The sequence below is a fragment of the Orycteropus afer genome, unplaced genomic scaffold, assembly GCF_000298275.1.
Source record: "Orycteropus afer afer isolate SDZICR_OR568_19922 unplaced genomic scaffold, OryAfe1.0 scaffold00034, whole genome shotgun sequence".
Taxonomy (NCBI): Eukaryota; Metazoa; Chordata; class Mammalia; order Tubulidentata; family Orycteropodidae; genus Orycteropus; species Orycteropus afer.
Genome location: NW_006921621.1, coordinates 15,132,339 through 15,157,466, shown reverse-complemented (window position 1 = coordinate 15,157,466; position 25,128 = coordinate 15,132,339). Strand labels below are relative to the sequence as shown.

The window sequence follows — 25,128 nt, the reverse complement described above, 5'->3', positions numbered from 1 at the left end:
ACAAAGTCAAAAGGATTGTTGCCAAAAGTGGGAAACTTCACAGGCTGTTAAAAAGACAAACCTTGTATTTTTCATTGTGTTGGTGACCTTTCACGTGTTGTTCTCCAGAAACTGGATCCCCAAAAAATTCCTCACAGAGCTGGCAGTAATATCCAGTGATGGGAATCAGGAACTCAGAGCCTGGAAGTAGTAGAAGAAAAGTTAAGGAAATAAGTCCTATCCACCGAGATTCACAGCTACCAAAGGAAATTCTACCTCGCTTTGCATTAAAATGGTATGGAAGAGGGGACCTTACCCACTTTGGAGTAAAAAGGCAGCATTTAGATGAATCTCAATGGCACAGTCTTCCCAATCTTAGGCTTAAACTCTGAATCTGTTCCTTCTACCTTTTGGCAACACTAACTGATTACTTCAGGAGTCTTCTCTGGCAGACACATTTCTGTTGTTGAATCCCCTCAGACTCCAACTAGCACTTAGCATCTCAGGAGGTTTAAAAACTACTCCCAGTTAGCTTAGTATCACCTGTATGAGCATCTCTCATGTTGGTATTAATTACTCAGGAATTTATCCTGTCCAGCTCTAAAGGATGTAGCAGCATAGACTATTTGTCAAGGTAAGAAACTGCTCAGTTTAAAGACAAAAGAACTTTCTACTTCTCAATTTACCCCCAATAACAACTACTCAAAATATTTTGTAGTTCTTAGTTGAAAAGGTAGTTAAAATAAATTACTGTCTTTTTTTTTTTTTTAAATCTGGATTTCAAATAAATAAACCAATAACAAAGACAGTTATTCTGCTATATTTTAGAATGGTATATGTATGTTTTACATCTGTTAGCAGACTTTTTTGGTTACATGGGTAGACATCATTTCTTCAGGACCTACTAGACTGGTTTGCACAAAGAAGGCACTCTTATAGCTTTGTTAAAAGGAATGGCTATGTCTCACCCTATGCTGCTTCTTAACACCTCAGTTCAGGGATACTTCTTCCTTGGTAAGAAAGCTACAAATGAAGCAGGGAAGAAAACATACCTTTTGCAGGAACAGTTATCTTGTCAGTACGCTTTATAGCATCTTGCTTGGTCTCAGTCTGGGTCTTTGAAGCCCAAGGTCTGTTGTAGGGATCCAGTGTCTATTTGCAAGAGGCAGAGGTGCTCACACAACCGCACTAAAAGCCCAATAACCCACTTTTCTCTCTTTTTCCCTGACATATTAAAAGACCAGGGACCACAAGCCCCAGCTACCCACCCTTACTCCCCCTCTGCCAACTGTTTAAATGGAAACCACCTGTGGAAAAGGTAAACATATGTTAGAGCAAGTACTACAAATGAAAAAATTAAACAAAAAAATCAGGTACTCAAGGAATCAAAAGAGGTAAAAGCCTCACTTACACTTGTCATGGTGTTTAGCTATAAGGCAGGTCCCCTGGACAGAGAGCCCTGGGGATGGTCCTTTGTTGGTATCTCTTGCTTCTTCAGATTGGGACTCCTGCTCATATGAAAATGTTTTATTTTCCAGCTTTGTGATGTAAATGGGGGCACAGGAGTTTCCGAGTAAAGAGGAAGAAAAGTTGAAATAACAAAGGGCAGGACACTTACCTGTGTGTGCTTCTTATTGTGCATATGGGTGAAGAAGTCAAACATGGTTCCACAAATGGTATTGCAGTCTTTGCACCAGTGATTGCCAGCATCATAATATTCATAGACAGTAAGGGGCTGATCAGACTGCTTAGCAGCTGGTTGCGGGCTCTCAGCAGGCTTGGGGCTCTTAGCACGAAACTTTTCATTGTTTATTTTTGATTCCTAGAGAGGAAAAACTTGCACTAACAAGGAATTCAAGGCAGTCTAGATCTGTCTTCTTGCAGAAAAAGTAAACAGCCTACCACAATAATAAACCAAAAACAAATCCACTGCCATCAATTCTGACTCCTAGCGATTCTATACAGAACAGGGTAGAACTGTGCCTTAGGGTTTCCAAGGTTATAAATCTTTATGGAAGCAGACAGCCACATCTTTCTCCTGTAGAGAAGCTGGTAGGTTCGAAAACACCAATCTTTTGGTTAGCAGTTGAGCACTTAACCACTGAGCCACAAGGGCTCCAACTACCACAATAATAACCCAAAAAACCAAACTCGCTGCCATTGAGTTGATTTTGACCCAGAGACCCCCACTGGGTTACCAAGGCTACAAATCTGATGGAAGTAGATTGCCCCATCTTCCTTCTGCAGAGCAGCTGGTGGGTTTGGACCACTGACCTGGTTAGCAGCCAAATGCCTTATCCACTATGTCACCAGAGCTTCTTACCACCACAACAGAGGACTGTATTTCCAGTACCTAAAGCTGCAGAAAGGAGATCTCTGGTAGCATAGTGCCTAAGGCATCTGACTGCTAATCAAACCCACCAGCCACTCCTTGGAAGGAAGGTTGGGCATTGGGCACTCTACTTCCGTAGTGATACCACCTTGGAAACTCAAGGAGGGGTTGCTGTGAGTTGGATCCGACTCAAGGGCAGTGAGTTTGGTTTTTTTTTTTTTTTTTGGTTAAAGCTGCAGAAAGGAGCCCTGGGTGCCATAGTGGCTAACTTCTCAGGTGCTAACTGAAATGTCAGTGGTTTGAACCCATCAGGTGCTCCACAGAAGAAAGATGCAGCAATCTGCGCTCATAAAGATTACAACCTTGGAAACCCTATGTGGCAGTGCTATAGGGTTGCTATGAGTTGGAATCAACTCGAAAGCACTGGGTTTGGTTTCGGTAAAGCTGCGGAAATTGGGAGAAAATCCAAGGAAAAACTTGTTTCCAAGGCTCAAAGAGAACAAATTAGATTCCATAGTGCTATCATGAAGAATAAATCACTTATTTACTTATATATTCTAGATATCTCTAGAAGAACACTCAAGATTATGGAAATATCTTCCTGCCTCTGGAGACAGGAACTGGAAAACAGGTGGGTAGGAGTCTTTTTACTATATACCCTTTGGCAGATGTTGAATGTATTACCTATACAACTAAAAACATTAGTTAAATCTGAAAATTATAATGATAACTAGGGAGGGAAGTAAAACTAAAATGGAAAGCTAACTGACAGGTTAAGCAAAGCAAATGCAGAAAACAGACAATAGTGAGCTTACTTATCACATATACATCCTAGTATAGAAAACTGGAGAGCAGGGTGGGGTTGTGTATAGATAAAGCAGAAAGTCATCTACATGGGATAACTTAAAGGAATTTGGGTGAAATATTTCTAACTGCCTAAAATACCACCATTAGTATTTTTTAATTAATATGAATCCTCTTATTTTAAAACACAGGAACTCTCCAACATTAAGTTACCAAATATAATCAAAGTTTTACTATAAATTGTTAGCAAGCTAGGGGAATAAAGGAAATGAGAATTCTGCCTAATGTCAGGGAATAAGGCATAGAAAAAAGGTAATTCTGGAACATAGAAAGGGTTAAGTATAAATGGGGTTGTACAGTGGACAAGATGAAGGAAAGGGGCACCTGGAATATGGGTAGGGAGAAATAGATAGGAGGGAGAAATGGAAGCAATTAGGATAGCAAATATAATCATTCACTACTAGTGTCCCATTCAACAGTCACTGAAGAGATTATACTCAGGGAAGAAGTGAGTTCATACACTGCTGGTAGCAGTATTACCAGCCACTACCTTTCTAGACCACCACTTGTCTGTCAGATGGTCACACTGTGGTGGTCTGCATGTTAGTTGCTATGATGCTGGAAGCTATGCCACAGCTATTTCAAATACCAGCAGGGTCACCCAGGGTGGGTGGGTTTCAGCGGAGCTTCCAGACTAAAACAGACTAGGAAGAAGGAAGAGGTGGTCTACTTCTGAAAAAAATTAGCCACTGAAAATCTTACGAATAGTAGTGAAACACTATCAGTTATAGTGCCAGAAGATGAGCCTGTCAAGTTGGAAGGCACTCAAATTATGACTCGGGAAGAGCTGTCCCCTCAAAGTAGAAGTGACCTTAATGATATGGGTGAAGTACAAAGCTTTTGGGACTTTCACTTACTGATGTGGCATGACTCAAAATGAGAAGAAACAACTGCAAACATCCATTAAATTTAGGTAAGATGGATCGACACAGTGGTTGCAACAATGAGCTCAAGCATAGCAATGACTATGAGGATGGCAGGGGACCAAGCAGTATTTCATTCTGTTGTGCCTGAGGTCACTGTGAGTCAAATTCAACTTGACAGCACCTAACAACAACCACCTTTCTGGAGGATAATCTAAGTATATTACACACTTTAAATTTCTATATGCCCTTTGACCCAACAATTCCACTTTTTGGCATTTATCCTAAGGAAACTATTATGTTAAACAATTGATGATTGGTGAATTAAATAAATTTTGGTAGCCACAAAACAACAACAAAAAAACCAATAAGGTTGTTAAAAGTGGTATTATAAAAATCTATTTACTGACATGGAAAGATGTTCATGACATATGAAGAAAAGTAAATAATAAAATATATTTGAGAATCAATAAAGATACATAATTAGACATAAAAAATCAAATGTCATCTTATCCAAAAGACCTTCCCTAACCACTCTAAATAAAATATAGTGTCACTCTATGTCCCTTATTGTGTTTGTTTTTTTTCTTCCTAGTACTTATCATTACGTACTCCTCGGAAGGAAGATGGGGCAATCTACTTCCGTAGTGATACTGCCTCAGAAACCCAAGGAGGGGTGGGTCGCTATGAGTTGGGTCTGACTCGAGGGCATGTAACAACAACAACATCATTATGTAACATACACACTTGTTTATTGCCTGTCTTCTCCTAATTCATGAGAACAAGGACTTTGTCTATATTGCTCCCTGGTATATTGCCAATATCTAGGAACAATGCCTGGCATCTTCTTGGTCATCAACAAATATTTACTAAATGAATTAATGAACAGAAGAGGGATTTGGAATAAAACACACCAAAATATTAATAATGGTAGTCTCTAGGGGGAAGAATTATAGGATTGTATGTGTGTGTTTATTTTCCTAAAATGAACACAAAGAGAAAGAAAACCTCAAACCAATTATGCATTTTTGAAGAAAGAAGACATACCAAAGACAGGTAGAAAATAGAGAGTATAAAACAAAACATTCCTTATTACTGAAATGAAAACTAGATTGCAACATATTCTTATTAGCTTCAGAGAACATGAAGACTTAACCACAATCAAGCTGATCAATTATCATGGCGTTGGTGTATAAGAAAAATTCCGAACAGTATGTGTCAACTACAAAGGGCCAAATTTTCAAGCTCCTCTTCCATCAAAGGCCCTGGACTCACTGACCCAGGATAAAAGATTACAGTCCTACCTGACTAAGAAAGAGAACTACTCTTCTAGGAATACATGGAGAAGTTAGAGTAGGTTGACAGAGAATACAGAATATCCTCTTCTCTTACCCCAACATTAAGGGAGCATCTACTATGTGCTAGACATACTGGATGCCATGGGAAGTACAAAGATAAATAAGTTATATTCTTATCCCCAGGAAGCTCTCATTTAGCCTATATGACTATGAGACCAGAAGAACTAGATGGTGCCCAGCTACTACCACTTGGAAGGGGATCTATGTAGGAGATCCTAGATAGAGAGGGATGTGGAACAAAACTCAAAATCATTTGGAGGAATAAAAAAGGGGGGGAACCAGGTTTGCTGGTCCGATAGAGCCTGGTGGAACCACTGAGACTATGGCCCCTAGCTGCCCCTTCAGGTCTGGAATTGAACCCACACCTGTGGCTTCCAGCCAAATAATAGACAGGCATATGAGTTGAACATTTACCTGAGGTATTTACACTCCTTGGAGAGAACAAGCATGGGAGAAAGAAGGGCTGCTTACGCACAGGGAGATAGCTCAGGGGGCAGGAGTGCATGTAGAGATGGACACAGGGAAGAGGTAACTATTGGGAGGAAGTATGAGGGGAGATGTTGCATTGTGCTAAATTGTGGTCAATGTCATGAAACAAAGTGTATGTGAACTGCTGTATGGAAAGTGAATTTGCTCTGTAAATCTTCACCCAAATCACAAAAAAAAAAAAAAAAAAAGAATACATCTAAGAAAACATGTGTAAGGTCTCCACAGGAAAAAATATAAAACTTAATTAAGAAAGAAAAAAAGAATGTACAAATCTAAGTCTCAAAAAGGATGAGTAACTCGCAAAGGACATACTGCTGGTCAAGGCTGAAGATGAGGCAAATTCAGTTCTGACTAAAATAAGACGCTCTCATTTAATGGAAAAGACAGACATGAGAAAAATTCCATGTAAGATAGAATGACTCTTATATAAAAGAAATAATTATACACTGAGTGCTAAATAAGGGCCAGAAGGCTGGCGGTTCAAACCCACCAGCCACTCCTCGGAAAGGTTTGGGCAATCTACTTCCGTAGTGATACTGCCTCGGAAACCCAAGGAGGGGTCGCCATGAGTTGGGGCCAACTCAACGGCACATAACAACAACAACAAATAAGGGTCAACTAAATCCAGACAAGACTCAAAAATTTCTTCATGAAATAGGCAGTATTCAAGTTGGGCCTTAATGAAAAAGGAGACTGGGAGAAAGATTATTTCAGTTAAGAGAACTGGTAATGCAAAATCAGAGAGGTGTAAATAGCACACTGGACATTTTGAGGGCTATTTTGTGCCAGAAACTGAGCTATGTGTTCGGGATTATATTGATCCAGATCCCTTGAACCTTAAAAATCCAATTGGAGGGACGATATAATATAAATAATTATACATGTAATTATATAATTACAACTGTCATAAATGCTAAGAAGGAAATTCATAAGACATTATGACAGTGTATACCAGGTAAATTTAACAATCTAGGGAATCAGAAAAAGGAATTGGGAAAGTAATTTAAGCTGAGATGTGAAGGATGAATATGAGTTACTGAGAAGAAGAGATAAGGGGGAAAAAATGGAGAGATAAGGAAAAAGTGAGGTTTATATGGTAAGCAGAAGGAATAAAGGATGCAAAGGTATTAGAGGGGTGATGCATTTGAGGAATTAAAAGCCCAATACAGAAAACAGAATGTGCAAGGGGAAAAGCAGCATGAAATGAGGTTCACAAGTAGGCAAGGGAATATCACAATCACTGGCTACAATGTGGAGAAAGGATTAAGAGTGTTACAGTATAATCAAGAATTGTAGATGACTTAGATGGCAATGAAAATGAATTGGATGGAGTTGAGACATACTTTGGAGGAAGAACTGGCAGAATGTGGTAAATGTCCGGGTATGGAGCAGTTAGGCAAAGGAAACACAGAAAACGCTTTTCAAGTTTTTGGCATAAAAATTTAAGGATAGTGATTGATAACAGGTAACACTGGAGGAATAAAATGTTGGAGAAAGGGTAACTACAGTCATTAGTTGGAACATGTTTATTTTAAATTATGTATGAGACAAGGAAGTAAAAATGGTGACTAGGCAGTTGAACATTCAGGTTTGGACCTCAGAAGGATGATTTGAGGTACAGTATAAAAACTGAAGTTGTCAGTATGGTATGTGAGCAGAGAACTGGATGAAATGGCAGGATAGAGAGCAAAATTCTGGAGAACTAGAGTAGGACTAAGCCCTGAGGAACTCCAATTATTTAAAGATCAGACAGCAAAAGGATATGCAGCAAGGGACAATAAGCAAGCAGCAGCTAGAATATTACAGGGAAAAGAAATATGACAGAAAGAGACAGAAGAAAACATTTTTAGTAGAGAATGGTTCCCTGTGTCAAATATTGCTGATTTGACAACTGCAATAGGTTCACTGGCTTCAATCGCATGGTAATAATCCTGTTGCTAAACATGAACCCCCAAAATGATATACATAGGCTATGAAAACTGGAAGTCACACTGGAGTGGGTTAAGGAGTAAATGATGGAACTAGATCTTAGATGGCCCTGAAAGCTGAGGATTTTGGATTCAATTTTGTGGTCAACAGGGAACTTCTGAGGTTTCAGGAAGAACACCACAGTGTGATCTATTGTTTCAGAAAGTAACTCTAAAAAGATAAGAGTAAGAGTAGAATGTAAAAGGAAGAGAAGAAAATAGTTAGCTTCTGTAAGAGTACACCAAAACAAAACCAAACTCACTGCCATCAAATCGATTCCGATTCATAGTGACCCTCTTTGAGTTTTCAAGGTGGTAAATCTTTACAGAAGTAGAGTGCCCAATGTTCCTTCCAATAAGAGTACACAGGAGATAAAAAATAAAATAATAGAAATGAAAAAGTTGATTTGTTACCTTGCTGCTGGAGGAGTCTGAAGGGGATGATACTTTTTCTGGGCTCTTAGCTTTTTCTGCTTTTCCAGGCTTCTCTGCAGGCTCTTTACTGTCATTTGAAGACTTTTGGGATTTATCAAAAATGTCAATTCCCAAGATCTGAGCCACTTTGTCAAGTTCAGACTGCTTCTTGTCTGCCTCTTCTGCCTCTTGTTGTAGTTCTGCAATGTCCTTCATAATGTTATCCTGGAGCCGACTCACCTCCACCAGGAGGGGGTCTTTGTGGCCATCCTTCTCCCTTCGTTTCTTACGCAGCATTTCTCCTGAGTAGTCAAATAACAACAGAAAGCAACATAGGGAAGGAAAGGTAAGATAATTACTCTGAGGTCACAATTAGTAATCTACTTAAGACTTTATGGTTACAAAATCTTTCCCCACAAAAGGTCCTAAAAGCAAGTAAGACTCTCTTTCCACATGGTTGGTTTGAGTAAAGCTTCTTCAGAGGTAAAGAATGGATGATTACATTATCTTTTGTGTAGGGTTATTAGCCAAGGATCTATACACAGGCTTCCAGGGCTCTATGAATCCCTAAAATGGTATATGCAAGTTTGTATGCATGCATGTATCCCCAAAATGGTTAATAAATGCTACACCTTTGACTTTAGGGTACAAAGAATTTTTCAGAGAGTAAAAAACATTCAAAACCACATTTTGACTTTATCTGCCTTAAGAGTTTTTCACTAACTCCAGGAACTCTGGTGGTGTGGTGGTTAAAACATTTAGCTGATAACCAAAAGGTCGGCAGTTTAAACCCTCTAGCCTCTCTATGGGAGAAAAATGAGGCAAGCTGCTTCTGTAAAGATTTACAGACCTGGAAACGCTATGGGCTAGTTCTACTCTGTTCTTTAGGGTCACTATGAGTCAAATCGACTTGATGGAAGTAGGGTTGATTTTTGCGGTTTACATTTTGCCTCAGGCTCACTCATTATCTCCCATCCCAAACTGCATGCCCTCATGGATTAATCCTCACAAGATTAGTAAATTTCCAAACCCAATAAAAATAAACTATTTTCCCACCCTCTGTACTTCCATACTAGCCCAAATTGCAGTATAGAGAAGCCTTGTATGTTCTTTCTTCACTGTGTATGTGAATTCCTGAAAGCATAAATGAAGAGATGGAATCAAGTGAGGCATCATGAAACATCTTTTTGTACCAAAAAGTAAGGAAGTGCTCAAAAAATGATGGGGACATATCAAAAGGGGATAGGAGTCAGCTTAAAGGGGCTACCACTGGCCAAAGCTAGGAAAATTTGAGCATGAAAACAAGTAAATAAAGATGTTATGGATTGAACTGTGTCCCCCTAAAATATGTGTTGTAAATCCTACTATACCTGTGGTTATAATCTCATTTGGGAATAGGGTTTTCTTTGTTAGGTTAATGAGGCAGTATTAGTGTAAGGACAATGTCTTAAATAGATCTCTTTTGAGATATAAAGACAGCAGATTAAGCTAGCAGCTACAAGCACAGATGGGTGACTATAGTTGCCATTGACACATAAGGATGCCAAGGAACCAAGAAACAGAAGCTAAAAAGAAACAAGGACCTTCCCCCAGAACCAAAAGAGAGAAAAGCCTTCCCCTAGAGCTGGCACCCTGAATTCAGACTTCTAGCCTCCCAAACTTTGAGAAAGTAAATTTCTGTTTGTTAAACCCATCCACTTCTGGTAATTCTGTTATATTAGCACTAGGTAACTAATGCAAAAAGATTATAACCTATCAAATGAAGAATCCATGAGTTCACAATGATATAAATAAATAAATGGAAGGAGAGCACCTCCTTATAGTACAAAGCCAACTTATAAAGGTAGAAGGAATGATGAAATTTGAAAATCACAATTTAACAATCAACTGATTCAGGCAAGAATCATTAATGAATGCTAAAACTAGTGGGTAGAAGTTTGAGCAGTAATTAAGTATTTTATTTAGCCTCAAAGCACCTCCCCTACAAGATACTTAGTAATTAGAAAGGGTACAATAGTAACTTTACAGTGAGAAACCTGGCACATGGCAATTTAACCAAATGATCAAAGTTACCACCACCAGTAATGAGACAAATCAATACCTGATATGAACTCAGCATCACTTCTGTGATGTTCCTGACAAAAATGCTAATTTGAATTTAATCATATGGAAATAGCAGAGAAACTAAAATTAAAGGGTAGTCTACAAAACATGTAACCTCTCTTCAAAAATGCCAATGTCATGTTTACAATAACAATAACAACAAAAGAGTAGCTGCTGAGATTAATAACAAAGTTCAACAAGACAGAAAATAACAAATGCTGGCAAGGCTGTGGAGAGATTCGGACTCATATACTGTTGGTGAAACTGTAAAATGATTCAACCACTGTGGAAATCGGTATGGCAATTCCTTAAAAAGTTGGAAATAGAAATACTATTCGATCCAGCAATCCCATTACTAAGTATATATCATAAAGAAGTGACAGGCAGGACATGAATACATATATGCACACCCATGTTCATCACAGCACTATTCACAACAGCAAAGAGATGGAAACAACCTAAACGCTCATCAACTGAGGAATGGATAAACAAACTGTGGTACATACACACAATGGAACACTTGCAATCCTAAAGAATAATGTAGAATCTGCAAAATAACATGGATGAACTTGGAGGACATTATGCTGAGTGAAATAAATCAACCACAGAACAAATACTGTATTAGTTCACCATTGTAAAAAATCAAGGAAAAGCTTATACATGGAAGGAAACTTTCTCTGTTAGTTATCAGGGACAGGGGAGGGGGGGAATTCCTAGCTAGGATGGAGGGAAAAAAGTATATAAAGATCTATACCAAAGATTATTAGTGGTTACCAGGGGTAGGAGGGAAGAGGAAAGGGGAAGATTTTGTTTGTGGGAAACTGAGTTTACGCTAATGGTGGTGGAACATTTTAGAAAAAGATAGCAATGATGGTGGCACAACATGAAAAATGTCATCACTGTCTCTGAGCTGTAAATGTGGAAGTTACGTTGGCGAATGTCTTGTGTATGTTTTCACAATAAAAGTAAAAATAAAAAAAAGTAACTGCTGAGGCCACTTATGTATAAGCAAATACCTTATGGGATTCAGTTCCTTGGTTTGGAAGTTTAGGGTTATGATTTCATGGGATATGTCAGTTAACTGGCCTAATAGTGAGTTTAGTGCTTCTGTTCTACCTCCTGGTTTGTTGCGTAGGGTCTTAAAAGTTTACAAGGGGCCATTCAAGGTACAACAATTGGTCTCTATTCACCTGGAGCAACAGAGAAAGGAGAGTCAGGCAGGAGAAAGATATGTAATGCATGGCTAACCACCTATATTAACAATTACCTACACAAGGTGGTAAGAACTGGATGATGCTCAGCTACCACTACTGAACATTTTGATCAAAAACTGCATATAAGAATACTGATCAAAAGGGGAGAAATACAGAACAAGTTTTCAAATGCTCATGGAATCATGATTTTCTAGAGCCATGGAGGCTGGCTGAACCCCTGAAACTACTGCCTTGAGATAATCTTTATACTTCAAATGAAAAATATCTCCTAAAGTTTTCTTAAAATCAAACAATAGTTTACCTTAATTAGTAAAGAACACTGCCTTAAGCATTGAGCTCTTTTAAGAACTATTTATATGGGATCAAATTAACAACAGCAACTCGAAAGATTAGATAAGAATTTTGGAGGGAGTGAGTTTATGTTCATGGAAGGAGGGAAAAAATGAGAAAAAGAAGGTAAGAATATCTGCACAACTCACAGAATGTAATCAATATCACTGAATTATACATGCAGAAACTGTTGTTTGGCTGTGTATATTCTCAACAAAAATATTTAAAAATAAAAACAAATTTAAAAATGTCAGTATTATGAAAATGTTATGAAATACAAACTCAAGACTGTTACAGATTAAAGAAAAGTAAATGAACATGTTCTTTTACTATAAAACTCATTATTAGGACAACTGGTGAAAGGAGTTCTGGTGGGATGGTGCCTAAGGCATTTCACTGTTAAACCAGAAGGCTGGTGGTTCAAACCCACCAGCTGCTTCCCAGAAGGAAGATTGGGCAATCTACTTCTGTAAAGATTTACCACCTCAGAAACTTAACAGGGGTCACTGTGAGTCAGAATCAATTTAACTTGATGGCAGTAATTTTGGTTTGGTTTGAATTTGGTGAAATATGAATTAGATCTATAGACTAGATAAACTATTAATGTTAATGTCCTCATTTTGGTAAGCACATTTTGGTTATGTAAGAGAATTCCTTGTTGTTAGGAAATACACAATGAAGTATTTAGGGGTAAAGGAGTATCATATCTGTATCACTCTTAAATAGTTCAAGAAAAAAACCACATATACACACATATATGAATCTAGAGAAAAAGGCTACAATAAATGTAATAAAATATTAATAATCTAGGAGAAGGGTATCTGAGAATTCTTTGCACTATTATTACAACTTTTGTTAGTCTAATTATGTCAAATTTTGTCTCTACAAAGTAAGGCCTCAGGTAACTGAACCTGTATGAAAGCCCTAAAAGCCCTCCCCACTGGGTCTCCTACTCAAGTTACTAAAAAAGGCAGTCATGCAAAGGACTGTCCGGTACCTTGCTGTTTATGAAGCCGCTCCAGTTCAGTCCTGAGATAGTACATCTTCTTCTGGCGTGCCTCTCGGTCACTCTTCAGCTTTTCCCTCTCTTCAATAACCTGCAAAGCACAAAGTGAAGAAGAGTCCTTTGCTCTTTAACATCCTCCTTTTTCTAATGCTGTCTCCTGTAAACTCTCATGCTAGGTAATATCTGAATACAAGGATCAGAAGGCCTGCTCCCAGAGGTTCTGACTTTACATTCAAAGTGATATTTCATCCTAATCAATTTTCAGAAGAGAATTATCCTTCTTTTCAGAATTATACTGCCCACAGAGTATTATTCTTACACAGGAAGCGTTATACTATTAATTTCAACCTAAGGCCACTGACAATAACTAATAGGTAGTGATTTTGAGCCTAAAGGGAATCATCAAGAAGGGAACTAATATGTGTTATGGTTAGGCACAGTGTTAGCTGCATTACATATATTTTATTTAATCTTCATGACAGTTCTTCTATTTTACAATAAGAAAACCAGAGGTTGTGAAAGATTAAGTAACTGACCCAAGGCTACACAGGAAGAGGAGATTTAAAATCTAGGTATACCTGCCCTGAAGCTCATCATCTTTCAACTACATCACTAACACCTGAGGGGGGAAAAAACATGGTTTATTTATCACAGGAGAGTGTGAAATAACTGACTTAAGTGCTACCCTCTTTAGAGGAATAGTAAAGGCCAACAGGCTCAGTCTCCAAACAGTGTCTCTGAAGTCTTTAAGTTTTGTTTTTATTAAATCTATCCCCTCCTTCCCAAAAGACTCCAAATAACTAAAAACTCTAGTTCAGGATATCCCAGGATAATGGAAAATTAAGCGAAAGTTTGTTTGTTTCTTCTCAAGAAGTAATTTTTTTTTCAACTAGGAAAAAATGAGATTGGCCCTCCAATTTTTCCTTTTCTTTTTCAATCTTTAGGTCTTGACTATTTTATGCACAAAACAGGTTTACATGTATTACATTTTTATGTTCTTAAACAAAATAAGTTATTAGTTATTAAGGACTTTTAGACTTTAGAATATGTATTAATTTCTCTATCCAAATTAATCCATTATGTATTCTCTGTTTCCACATAATTTTTACCTACTACCATGAAACACCTAGAATTATTTTATCTCTACCCTGGCTTCTGCTTCCTTACCAAAGTATAGAAATCCAATGAAACTTGATGGTATTAAAATTGCTTTTTGAGGTAAGGAGGAAAGGGGAAAGGAGGGGAGAGAACATTGCAAAATTTAAAAAATAATAAAACTAGTATTTCCCTTAAAAAACTGCTTTTTGAAAAAACGTTAATAAAAATATTATTATTCCTATACTCTGATAAATCAGAAGAGCAAAGTTTGTACCTTGGTTTAATTACCAAGCGATAACTAGTTATTAGCTTTTAATCTTTATAATCACTATAGGAAAAGGATTCCAAACTCCCTGGGATGAAATGTTTGAGTTTACTGATCCTCTTTCACCCAATCCAATTTCGGTTCTCCACCCCCTGAGATCATATTGAAGACTTCAAGTCTCTCAGCTCCTACTCACAATGTTAAGATTATCAATATGGTTAGAGAAAAGGCCATTAAAAAAAAAAAAAAATCTTGTTAATTACTGTGGGACCTAAGACCATTTTTTGGTCGTTTTTGTGAAATTGTGTGGGGGAAAAAAAAAACCCTGGGTTTATATACATCTACTTAGGGCAAATGACAGCAGCCTCCAAAAGACTTACAGTGAACTTGTCTTACAAAATTTCAGCCCTCTCACAAAAACAAGTACAAACCTGTGTTAAAACAAAAGGCACAGGCACAGAATACCCAAAGATAATACTTACCTTCTGCTTCTGAGAAGCACGATTCTTCTCATCAGAGATCTTTTCAGGATTATATCTTACGAGTGATGGGATGGACACCTGGACAGGCACTTGAACAGAAGGAATTGAGCTTAGCACTGGCTCCTCCTGCTTGGGATCATCAGGAGTCACAGTGGGAATCACACGAAGATTAGGACGGCTACGCGTAGCTTGTTTGGTAATTGGTATTACCCTATGTGATTCAGGTAAAGGGTGTTTTGATGGTTGAGAGGTGGGGTACAAGGGCCATCTTGAGGCTGCATATGCCATGTAGTGCCTATAGGCATCAAAGGAGGCAGGGGAAATGGCAGGTCCCTGGTAGTTTGGAGGTATCCGAGCTGCAGCAAACTGAGGGGTCCTTGGCATGTGAAACTGAGATAAAGAAGCAGGGTGTGGAAGTCTAATTGGGGCAGATGGGGCTGACTGCAACATGCATCTGACTGCAACAGATGACTGAAACCCACTGCCAACTACCTCTGGTCCTGAAACCTGACCCATTGGATGGTCAGACTTTAAGAAAGGGGGGCTGTTTTTTGTGAGCAGATAAGGATCCACAGGGGAGGCTGGGTGTGGATGGGACAACTCTGGGGAATGGGTACTGCTATGGTGTGCCTCCCTGCTCTCCAGTCTGTGGGGATCTGAGGAGCATCGATCAGATGAGAAACGGCGGTCAACTGAGGAACGACAATCAGATGAAAAGTGCCTGTCAACTGAGGAACGGCGGTCAGCTGAAGGATGTGATGATGGCTTCTTGCCATGAAGTCGTTCCTGGGTACGTGCAGCCAGCTTACTAATCTCTGCTACCCCTATATCCAGTCCTATGGTCTTAAGTAAGTCATGAATCTTGGTATATTCTGGATTGGTCTCTTCTAGTGATTCTCGCTTTATAGCTAGCCCTGAAGAAGGAAGGGAGCTTGTCTTCTGCCTCATAACTTCACTCTTGGAGCCCACAAGGGGCTTTGGTGGGGAATCTGCTTTTAAGTCCTCATCTTCATCCCCATAGAGAAATTTCTCCTCATCCTCAACATCAGGGAAGCTACGTCGCCGTTTTTCCTGTGTACTGGTAGAATCAGCCAACATGCTTAGAATGCGGGAAAAACCACTGCCATCATGGCTAGCCCTCTCATGGGGCAGCAAGAAGTCTGTGTGGCGTTCGAGTCCCTCAGTCTTCATATCCAATTTCTCCTTGTGGTACAGAAAACTTCCAAACTTTTCTCTAAGAGTACTGTTGTCTTTGGTCATCCCAGGGAGGGAACCCCACTGGTAAATGTTGTCTTGAGGTTCCTTCAAGGCAGTCTCCACCAAAGTCTCCTTGGTGTTCTCAATTTCTGAGGCAAAAGCAGCTATAGCACCACTTAGTGGAAGAGATGGGTGTCCAGAGTAGAGAGTATGATCCTGGCAGGAGCTGGTACTGCTGGAAAATCTCTCAAACTGCAAAGGCAAACATACTGATTTAGTGACTGTGTAGAATCTCAGAAGATGAGTAATTGAGATAAATACTTTTGTTGTTCCTGAATTAATAAGGGAGAAATAAGTACGAATGAAAGGGAGAGTATCCTGAGTGAGGCTCAAGATGTGTGTCCCCATCTTTCTAGTGTCTTTTGCTGTAACAAGAAGAAATAGGAAATGAGGTAGACTGAAATGAAACTACTTTTGCCCATTTGTTATACAGTCCTAATCAAGGAATCTGAAAGAAAAGAACTTTAGGGATCCTCTAGCTTATAGATTTTTTTTCTGTGGATCTCCAATAAAGAAAACATATGGAGTTGCCTTACTTAACAATAAGGACAGGAAACCCTGGAACTCTAACTGTTCAGCTTCCCCTTTGCTTCTCTACGTGTTCTTAGGCACTTCTTTAAGAAGTCTTTTAGCTCCTAAGAGCACAGCTGAAAACAAGTTCTCTTGCCTGACCATCTTTTCATGAGTGAGGAAAAAAATATCAAGGCCCAGAATGGTGAGGTGACTTGTCTTAAAAACAAAACAAAAAAATCACTCAAGCCAGTTAGTGGCAGAGTTGGGTCCAGGATTAGAATCACCTGACTTCTGGTCTAGTGTCCTACCACTACATGTCTTTTCTTTAAAGAGAGATAAGGAAATTCTGATCACCTCTTTCCTTTGCCCCTTAAGATTCATTTCCAAGAAATTCGTATTCAAAGATCCTTACAGAGGTATCCAGTTTAGGGGAAAAAACTTAACAGTAGGCACTTTCTAAAATATCTACTTAGAAAGCCTATTTATGGCAATAGAAACCCTCTTCGGAAAGGAGGGGTCGCTATGAGTCGGGTTTAACTCGATGGCACATAACAACAACAACTGATGCATTAAGGAGCTCTGGTGGAGCAGTGCCTAAGGCATTTCACTGCTAACCAGAAGGTTGACTATTCAAACCCACCAGCTGCTCCACATGGATGATAGGGCAATCTACCTCTGAAAAGATTTATCACTTTAGAAACCCAGTGGGAGCTGCTATGAGTCAGAATCAACTCAATGGCAGTGAATTTGGTTTTCAGTTTACTGATGCATTATGAGATCTATAGCTTCCTTTGGGGAATCCTGAAAGTACAGTTCTTGGAGTGACAATGTTGGTCCACTGGATATTACTCATACCCTTTGGGACAGAGCCCCCAGAAAAGCAACCAGGCTTTAAGGTATTAGAGGGACTATCAAGAGACACAGGAAGAAATGCTGCAGAGACCTGTATGGAAGGCTCCATGTCCACCTCAATCCGCTTCTTTAGAATGGACTTCTTGGGCATCACAGATACTTCCTCAGGCCGATGCAAAGAATATCCTGGCTCTGATGCTGGTAGGACACCTGACAATCCAGGAATGGGACAGCTAGTGCCACCACTATCAACTCCCACCAGCTCCTGACTCAAGCTCCTACTTCGTTCTTCCTCTTCCTCTCGCTTTCGTCTAGCAAGGTCCAGTTCTCGAAACTCAGGGTCTAGAAACCTAGGGCTTGGGCTTCGTCTACGCTGTCGATAGTTGCGTGTGCCTGAAGCAAAACTCAGGTGAGTGCCTTCCATGCTGTGTATCTTCTGTTCGTCGTCATAACGGGGCCGTTTGGCCTCCCGACCCCTCTCCTCAGAGCGTACAGAGTAGGAGCCTTTGAGTTTGTCTCTATTCCGTTCTGTGCTATGCAACAGCTCATCATGACAACTGATAAGGGGACTATAATCAGATCGACGCAGGAAAGTTTCTCTTGTTCGGTAGTCCTCATCAAGTTGTCCCAAAAAAGAACTAAGAGGCCCCTCCTCCCGAGAAATATATCGCTCAAGACCTCGAGAACATTGAGAGCTTCGAGTGAAGACAGAATCATCAGTTAGGTCATCCCTGGGAAAAGAGACAAGTATCACTGAATATAATGGACTTGGCAAGAGCAAGACCAGATAAGGCTAAGAGACTGACAGTTGGCAAAGGGGCTATAGAATACTTAAGGCAAAAGACAGTAATCATGAAGACCAAGAACAAATCGATGTATATCCATGGATTATTTCCTATTCCTTTCCCTAGGGGCACAAGCAGCTTCAGTTTCTAACCAAGGAGAAATACTATCTTGACAGAGCTCTTAGGATAATTTCTTTGACTGGACTTTGGGGAGGTATGAAAACACCACAAATAGACTGCAAAGAGCCTGAGGTTATACAACTCCACAATAGCTAAATTCTAGCTCCTTCCCACTCAAAGTGTGGTCCAAGCCAGCAGCATTAGTATTACCTGGAACTTTTTTAAAAATGGAGATTCATCCCAGACCTACTATATGAGAATATGTATTTTGACAAGATCTCCAGATGGTTTATACACATTTTAAAGTCTAAGAAGCATTGGTCTAGGACAATGGTTTTCAAGCTGAGTTTCACAGATTCTTAAAAGTGCTCAGAAGCTGCCTCAAAAGAAGGAAGTGCTGTGAATCTCCTAACCCATTTAAATCACACTAGCCCCAATTTATTCTATTTAAATATTAAAGTTCTATGTTGTCATGTGCTGTGGAGTCGGACCTGACTCATAGAGAGACCCCTTCTTGGGTTTCTGAGGCAGTAGTATCACTATGGAAGTAGATTGCCCAACCTTCCTTCCAAAGTTCTATACAGTATTTCATTTGGAAAAAGGGTTTGCTGTGAGGAAGAATTTTTTTAAACTACTGATCTATCTGATTGATTGGCATGGTTTTCTCAGAAGTTTTAGAGGATTCCCCCACTGCTTTGTCTTGATGGCTCAATTAAAAGCCACAAACTCCCTCAGCCTGTTTTATCATCTTCTTTCTTACCTTGCCTGGATATCCATACTCTGCTAATCTGCTAATCTTAAACCCAGGGAAGAGTAAGTGATACTTTGGCTCACTATATATTTTTATTTCAAAGAAGTAAAAAAATCTTGGATCTCTGTAGCATGGAAATAGAAACAAAGGATGGAGCATCTGTCTTTTCAGCACAGAACTCTAAGCCACACACAATAGTCTTAAGCTTTATGTGCATTATGCCCATAGAGCATCCTATGGTCCAAAACGGAAATTTCTGATTTAAATTATAAACAGAAATAAAGATCCTCTAGCACTTTAAGCATATAGCTTTTAAGTAATTTGAATGAAAAATTACTCACACTCTGGAGTGACAATTACCATCTAGAGGATAGTAATTACTAGTGTCATCTTCTCGTACCCTTTTATTGTTGTTGTTTGGTGTGTGAGTTTCTAGAAATGACCTTTTTTTTTTTTTTTTCCTTCATTTCTGTAGAGCTGTTTCCTATCTCTGGGGTGCAAAGTCAGCAAAACATCAAAAAGCTGCCTTTTCTTATTAACCAGCTCTGTTTTAGACCTGTTGTTGTTGTTGTTATGTGCCGTTGAGTCGGCCCCGACTCATAGTGACCCCTCCTTGGGTTTCCGAGGCAGTATCACTATGGAAGTAGGATTGCCCAACCTTCCTTCCGAGGAGTGGCTGGTGGGTTTGAACCGCCAGCCTTCTGGTTAGCAGTCAAGTGCTTTAGCCACTATGCTACCAGAGCTCCTGTTTTAAACCTAGGTAAGAGTTATAAACAACTTTAGGAAAAGCTATCAGAGATAAAGTTTATTACTTCCTCTGCAAAGCATGTCACCTTTGGGAATCTAGTCTCTGTTACCCATCTCCTCCCCAAGAATCTGGGGAGTCTTGAGGTCTCAAAGTAGTATGAGATAAAATCTCAAATCAAATTAAATGCAGAATGTGCAGAGGCAAAAACAGATTACAGGGACAGAGGGAAGAGAAAGTGGGGAGTTACTGCTTAATAGTCACTAAGTTTCTATTTAGGGTGATGAAAACGTTTTTGAAATAGATAATGGTGATGGTTGCACAAAACTGTGAATGTAATTAGTGTCACTGAATTATACACTTAAAAAGGGCTGAAAGAGAAAATGTATGTTATATATATCACGAATAAAAAAAAAAAAGAAAATAGTAATTGCAATAGTTCAGTTCTGTGGGTCTACTAGCCATAAACGGCTCTCCACACCTCTTTTCAGGGAGGAGCGTCCATGAATTAAACCACTCTATTGCTGAAACACCACCAACCACACAAAAAGTCTCTGATCATATCAGTACAGGAGAAAACATGGGCTCTATGGATAGTGGCAAGCTCATCCACACTTCCATGTTCAGCTTCCTCCTACAAGTATACATGTCACCACTAAATGACATATTAGTCTAGGATCTAGACTAGCACTAAATATCAAGAAACTAGAAATGAGATAGCTCTCAGAAAATTTCAGTTCCAGACTTGCAATCTCTGGCAAAAGGAGCCAAAAAAAAAAAAAAGAAAGAAAGGTGAAGAGTTAGAAGAATGAGTTATCATGCAAATAAAGACGGAAATCAGGTAGCTATTAGAAGCTCACATCTTTCCTTTTCATTCTCAAAGGCTAAGACAGAGAATTAGCTGCAATAAGAGTAGCCCTAAAAGAGCTCCCATCTCCCAGTGAAGAACCCTCCCTGATAATTAAGTCCATCTCTTTTCTAAAATAAGGTTTATTTTTTAAAAAAATTGGTTGTTGAGTGTGGGTGATACATACATGGGAGCAAATTATGTACAATATTTTCCATTAAAGCACGTTTTAAAATGTATGTAACATATGTCCACATAAAAGTCTGTACGTGAATGTTCACAGCAGCACTGTCCAAAATAGTCAAAAAGTGGAAACAACCCAAATGTCCATTACTGAGGAATGGATAAACAAAACATGGTATAGCTAAAGAATGAAATATTCTCAGCAATAAAAAGGAATGATGGAATGATGATACATGCTACAACATGAATGAACCTTAACCTCACTTTCTCTAACACATAATTCTAGGAAAGAAGATTAATGCTCTAAACTTTCCAAGAAAAAAACAGTAATTTTCTTAACTTAAAAACAGACAAGTGAAAAAAACCACTATGCTAAGTGAAAGAAGTTAGTTACAAAGGCTCATATATAGTACCATAATTCCATTTATATAAACTATCTAGAAGAGGAAAATCTATTAAAAAAAAGTAGATATGTGGTTGCCTAGGGATGGGGACATGAGAGGAAAAGGAGGGTGAGGATTAAAGAGGGCAGGGTTTCTTTTTTGGAGAAATGAAAATGTTCTAAAATTGGTTATAGTGGTGGACTCACAACCTTATAAATATACTAAGTTCCAATGTACACTTTAATGGTATGGTCTATGAATTATATCTCAATAAAGCTGTTAAAAAATGTACCTATACGATAAAAAAGGAAAAAAGGTCCCTCAGAGCCCAAATTTGTTTTTGCTAATTCCCCAAAGAACCCCAAGAAAGTGGTTTCCTTCTGTCTTTTCCCTAAGGCAAATCACAGGGAAAATAAAAGGTCCTACTGACTTCAATCAATGTCATGGGTAAGGAGAAGGAGTAAGGAGATAAGAATTCAATGAACGGAACATATGATGTGTAAGAGTTCTTTGATAACCAACCAGAGGAAATCAACTTCATATCCCCAGGCTTTTAGAAGTTAAGTGTCTCAGACTTTCTCACGTAACATATTCATGCTCCCTTCTCAGAATAAGTAACAGTCCTTCCAAGCCCAGGCCAGAGACAACTCTGGCAACTTGGCTATAACTCAAACTTAACAGATTCTATAAAGCAAGGGAAAAATATCAGGGCCTCAGGGAGAATAAAGGATCTATATACAAAGGATAGAAGTAGCTTGTTTCATTGGCTGAAGACTTGACTCACTGTCAGGAAATATCCAGTTTGTCAAGGGTTCTGTGGCCTGGTTTTAATGGACAGTAATTATCCACAGAGACCAAACTAAGCAAGAGAAAAGAAATGTGCAAATGTTCAGGGAGCAAAAAGTATAAAGTATAAAGAATGGCCTCGAACTTCCTTTCACAACTTTAACCTCACTTTTTCTAACACGTAATTCTAGGAAAGAAGATTATTGCTCTGAACTTTCTAAGAAAAAAACAGTAACTTTCTTAACTTAAAAACAGACAAGTGGTTAACTGGGCACATATGCATAACAAAGTTTATACAAAAGGGAGATGACACCGCAGCTCTAACAAGAGGAAATGCTATAGTTACCTCAAAACCTCAGCAAGGAAGGAATAGAATCACACCATGCACCACCTATCCTGAATGCCTTCTCAATCATCTCCCAAAACAGAAATAGCTACAAAGGCAAGGACTGTTGCCTCAAATAAGTGATACAGTCATATACCTTGAAGCCCTATTTTCAGAAGTTTCAGTATTATAGGGCATAAGACTGTTATCCAGAGCCACTGGAGCTTTGAAGTAAATACTACTCAAGTACAGCACTGGTCCTCAGACTTCCTGCCCAGCTCTGCCCCACCTGCCTGCCTATGTTCTGCACATTACTACACAGGCAGCGTGTTTGAAAGGACATTACATAGTTTTATCGCTGCTGCCAATCATTTGTGAAAGTTCCCGATGTGCTGGGCAGAGAGGATAAGAGACATGGTCTCAGCTTTCAGAAAAAGTGCTTTCTTCCAAGCTCATCCTCACATTTTCACTACTGTGAGGTAAAAATCACCTACTTACTTCTCATACATAATTAAGTTCCTAGTACCTGAGATCTACATTTAACATTATGTGGAGTCTATTTACTCCTTAACACCCAATAGTTGTAAAGTAGTAAATGAACATACACATTTTTAGATTTCTAACTTCCTTAATATTAATGCCTTACATATTCAGTAAACAAACACATATTAAACACATATTTACCTAAACCCTTTCTAAATCTGTATTTCAATTTAGACAAGCTGAAAAACACCATTAAAAATGATTTCCTATGTTGTTCAGAACTTCTCCTTTTTCAGAAGGGACCCCTAGTTATAATATTTCAGAAAGCATATCATCTCAACTCTTTCTGATTTAGGGGACTCCATGTCCCCTCAGTCATCTTCTTTCCAGCTGGATCAGGATTCTACATAATTCTTTCTGCAACAGAGTCCATATCAGTATACTCTTCCCCCTTAGAAAGTCTTTTCCATTATTATACTTTATACTGGACACATGACCATAGAGTTTAACTTCAGTGCCGGCACTATCTTTTAAAATACAACACTCAGAAAACAGCAACATTCTTGCCTTCAAGGACTATTACACTGCACCCTGCCTTGGAAGAAGCCTACCTGTCCACATCTTCCAGATTATCCACTGGTGATCCCAGCCTATCACTAAGGCGCCGCCGTTCTGGTGTGCCAACACAGAAGTGGTCATTGCCAACAGTGATCCTTAAACTCTGCTCCAAGGAAGAATCAGAATGCAGACCAGGAGAGCGTCTCTACAAAAGTAAAAGATACAATGTAGTCAAGTAGGATCATGACAACCCTACACCCCAAAATGCTCTTCTTCCTAGTCAGAAAGTATAGTCCAACAAGGTAAGAAATGATTATGGTAAGATCCCACCCATGGCCCTTGAGTCGATTTTGAGTAGAACTGCCCCCAGAAGGTTTCCAGGGCTATCTTTACAGAAGCAGACTGCCACATCATTCCCTACAGAAAGGCTGGTGGGTTAAAACTGCCAACCTTTTGGTTAGCAGCTGAGTGCTTTATCCACTGTGTATACTCTATGGTCAAATACTACTTCAAAAAATAAAGAACTTTTTTTAAAAAATTTCATTTTCTTAGCAATAAACGCCCACACCTCCAACCCTACCAATCAGTGACCTCTCATTCTTTCACTGACTGAGACCAGGTAAAGGAATAGAGAAATGAAGAAAGCCCCTGCTCTCAGAAACCTATACATTGTAGTGAAGCACATAAGGCAAAAAAAAAAAAAAAAGGAAACGTATTTCAGAAAGTGGTAAGTGCTATAAAGTCATAAAAATATTACATGAAAGGGATTGGGGAAAAGGAGGAACTACTTCAAATAGAATGGTTAGAAAAGGCTTTTCTGAGATAAGGTCATTTCACCTAGGCCTGACTGATGAGATGTCAGCCTTGAAAAGAAAAGGTAGAAGGAAGTTTTGGGCAAAGGAAAGTGTAACCTTGGTAATGAGCTTAGTAACAGAGCCAGTATGGCTACAGCAAAGTGACTAAAGATGTAAAGATAGGCAGAGGCCATGGTTAAAAAACATGTATTTTATTCTAGTGTATTAAGAAGCAATGAATGCAAGTTCAAATTGAAGACAATTAAAACAAGTCCACGAGAGCCAAAATATGACCTTGATAATATCCCTCCTGAATTTAGAGACCATCTGAAAAATAGAGTTGATACACTGAACACCATGGCTGAAAACCAGAGGAATTGTGGGATGACATCAAGAATATCACCCATGAAGAAAGCAAAAGGTCATTAAAAAGACAGGAAAAGAAGAAAAGACCAAAATGGATGTCAGAAAAGACTCAGAAACTTGCTCTTGAATGGAGAGTAGCTAAAGCAAATGGGAAAAATGACAAGATAAAAGAGCGGAACAGAATATTTCAAAGAGCAGCTTAAGAAGACAAAAATCAATTATTATAATGAAATGTGTGAACACCTGGAGTTAGAAAACCAAAAGGGAAGACCATGCTCAGCATTTCTCAAGCTGAAAGAACTGAAGAAAAAAAATAAGTCTCAAGTTGCAATACTGAAAGATTCTATGGGCAAAATATTGACTGATGCAGGAATCATCGAAAGACAGAAGGAATACACAAAGTCATTGTACCAGAAAGAACTGGTCCATGTTCATCCATTTCAGGAGGTGGCATATGATCAAGAACCAATGGTATTGAAGGAAGAAGTTGAAGCTGCATTGAAGGAAGTGGCAAAAAACAAGGCTCCAGGAATTGACGGAATACCCACTGAGATATTTCATTTAACAAACAGATGCCATGCTGGAGGCACTCACTCTGCCATGCCAGATTTGGAAG

General features: G+C 39.0%; 1 protein-coding gene across 1 annotated transcript in view; it reads right to left on the bottom strand.

Moving 5' to 3' along the window:
• Positions 1-25,128, bottom strand: part of ZNF318 (zinc finger protein 318) — a 32,527-nt gene that overhangs the window by 3,423 nt on the left and 3,976 nt on the right. Inside the window, exons 3-10 of the mRNA XM_042780323.1 lie at positions 23,406-23,557; positions 17,478-18,117; positions 14,765-16,213; positions 12,911-13,010; positions 8,267-8,568; positions 1,598-1,801; positions 1,032-1,131; positions 62-180 (exon numbers count right to left, since the gene is read on the bottom strand). Of these exons, the coding sequence (XP_042636257.1) occupies positions 62-180; positions 1,032-1,131; positions 1,598-1,801; positions 8,267-8,568; positions 12,911-13,010; positions 14,765-16,213; positions 17,478-18,117; positions 23,406-23,557 (3,066 nt within the window). The remainder of the gene's footprint in view (positions 1-61; positions 181-1,031; positions 1,132-1,597; positions 1,802-8,266; positions 8,569-12,910; positions 13,011-14,764; positions 16,214-17,477; positions 18,118-23,405; positions 23,558-25,128) is intronic.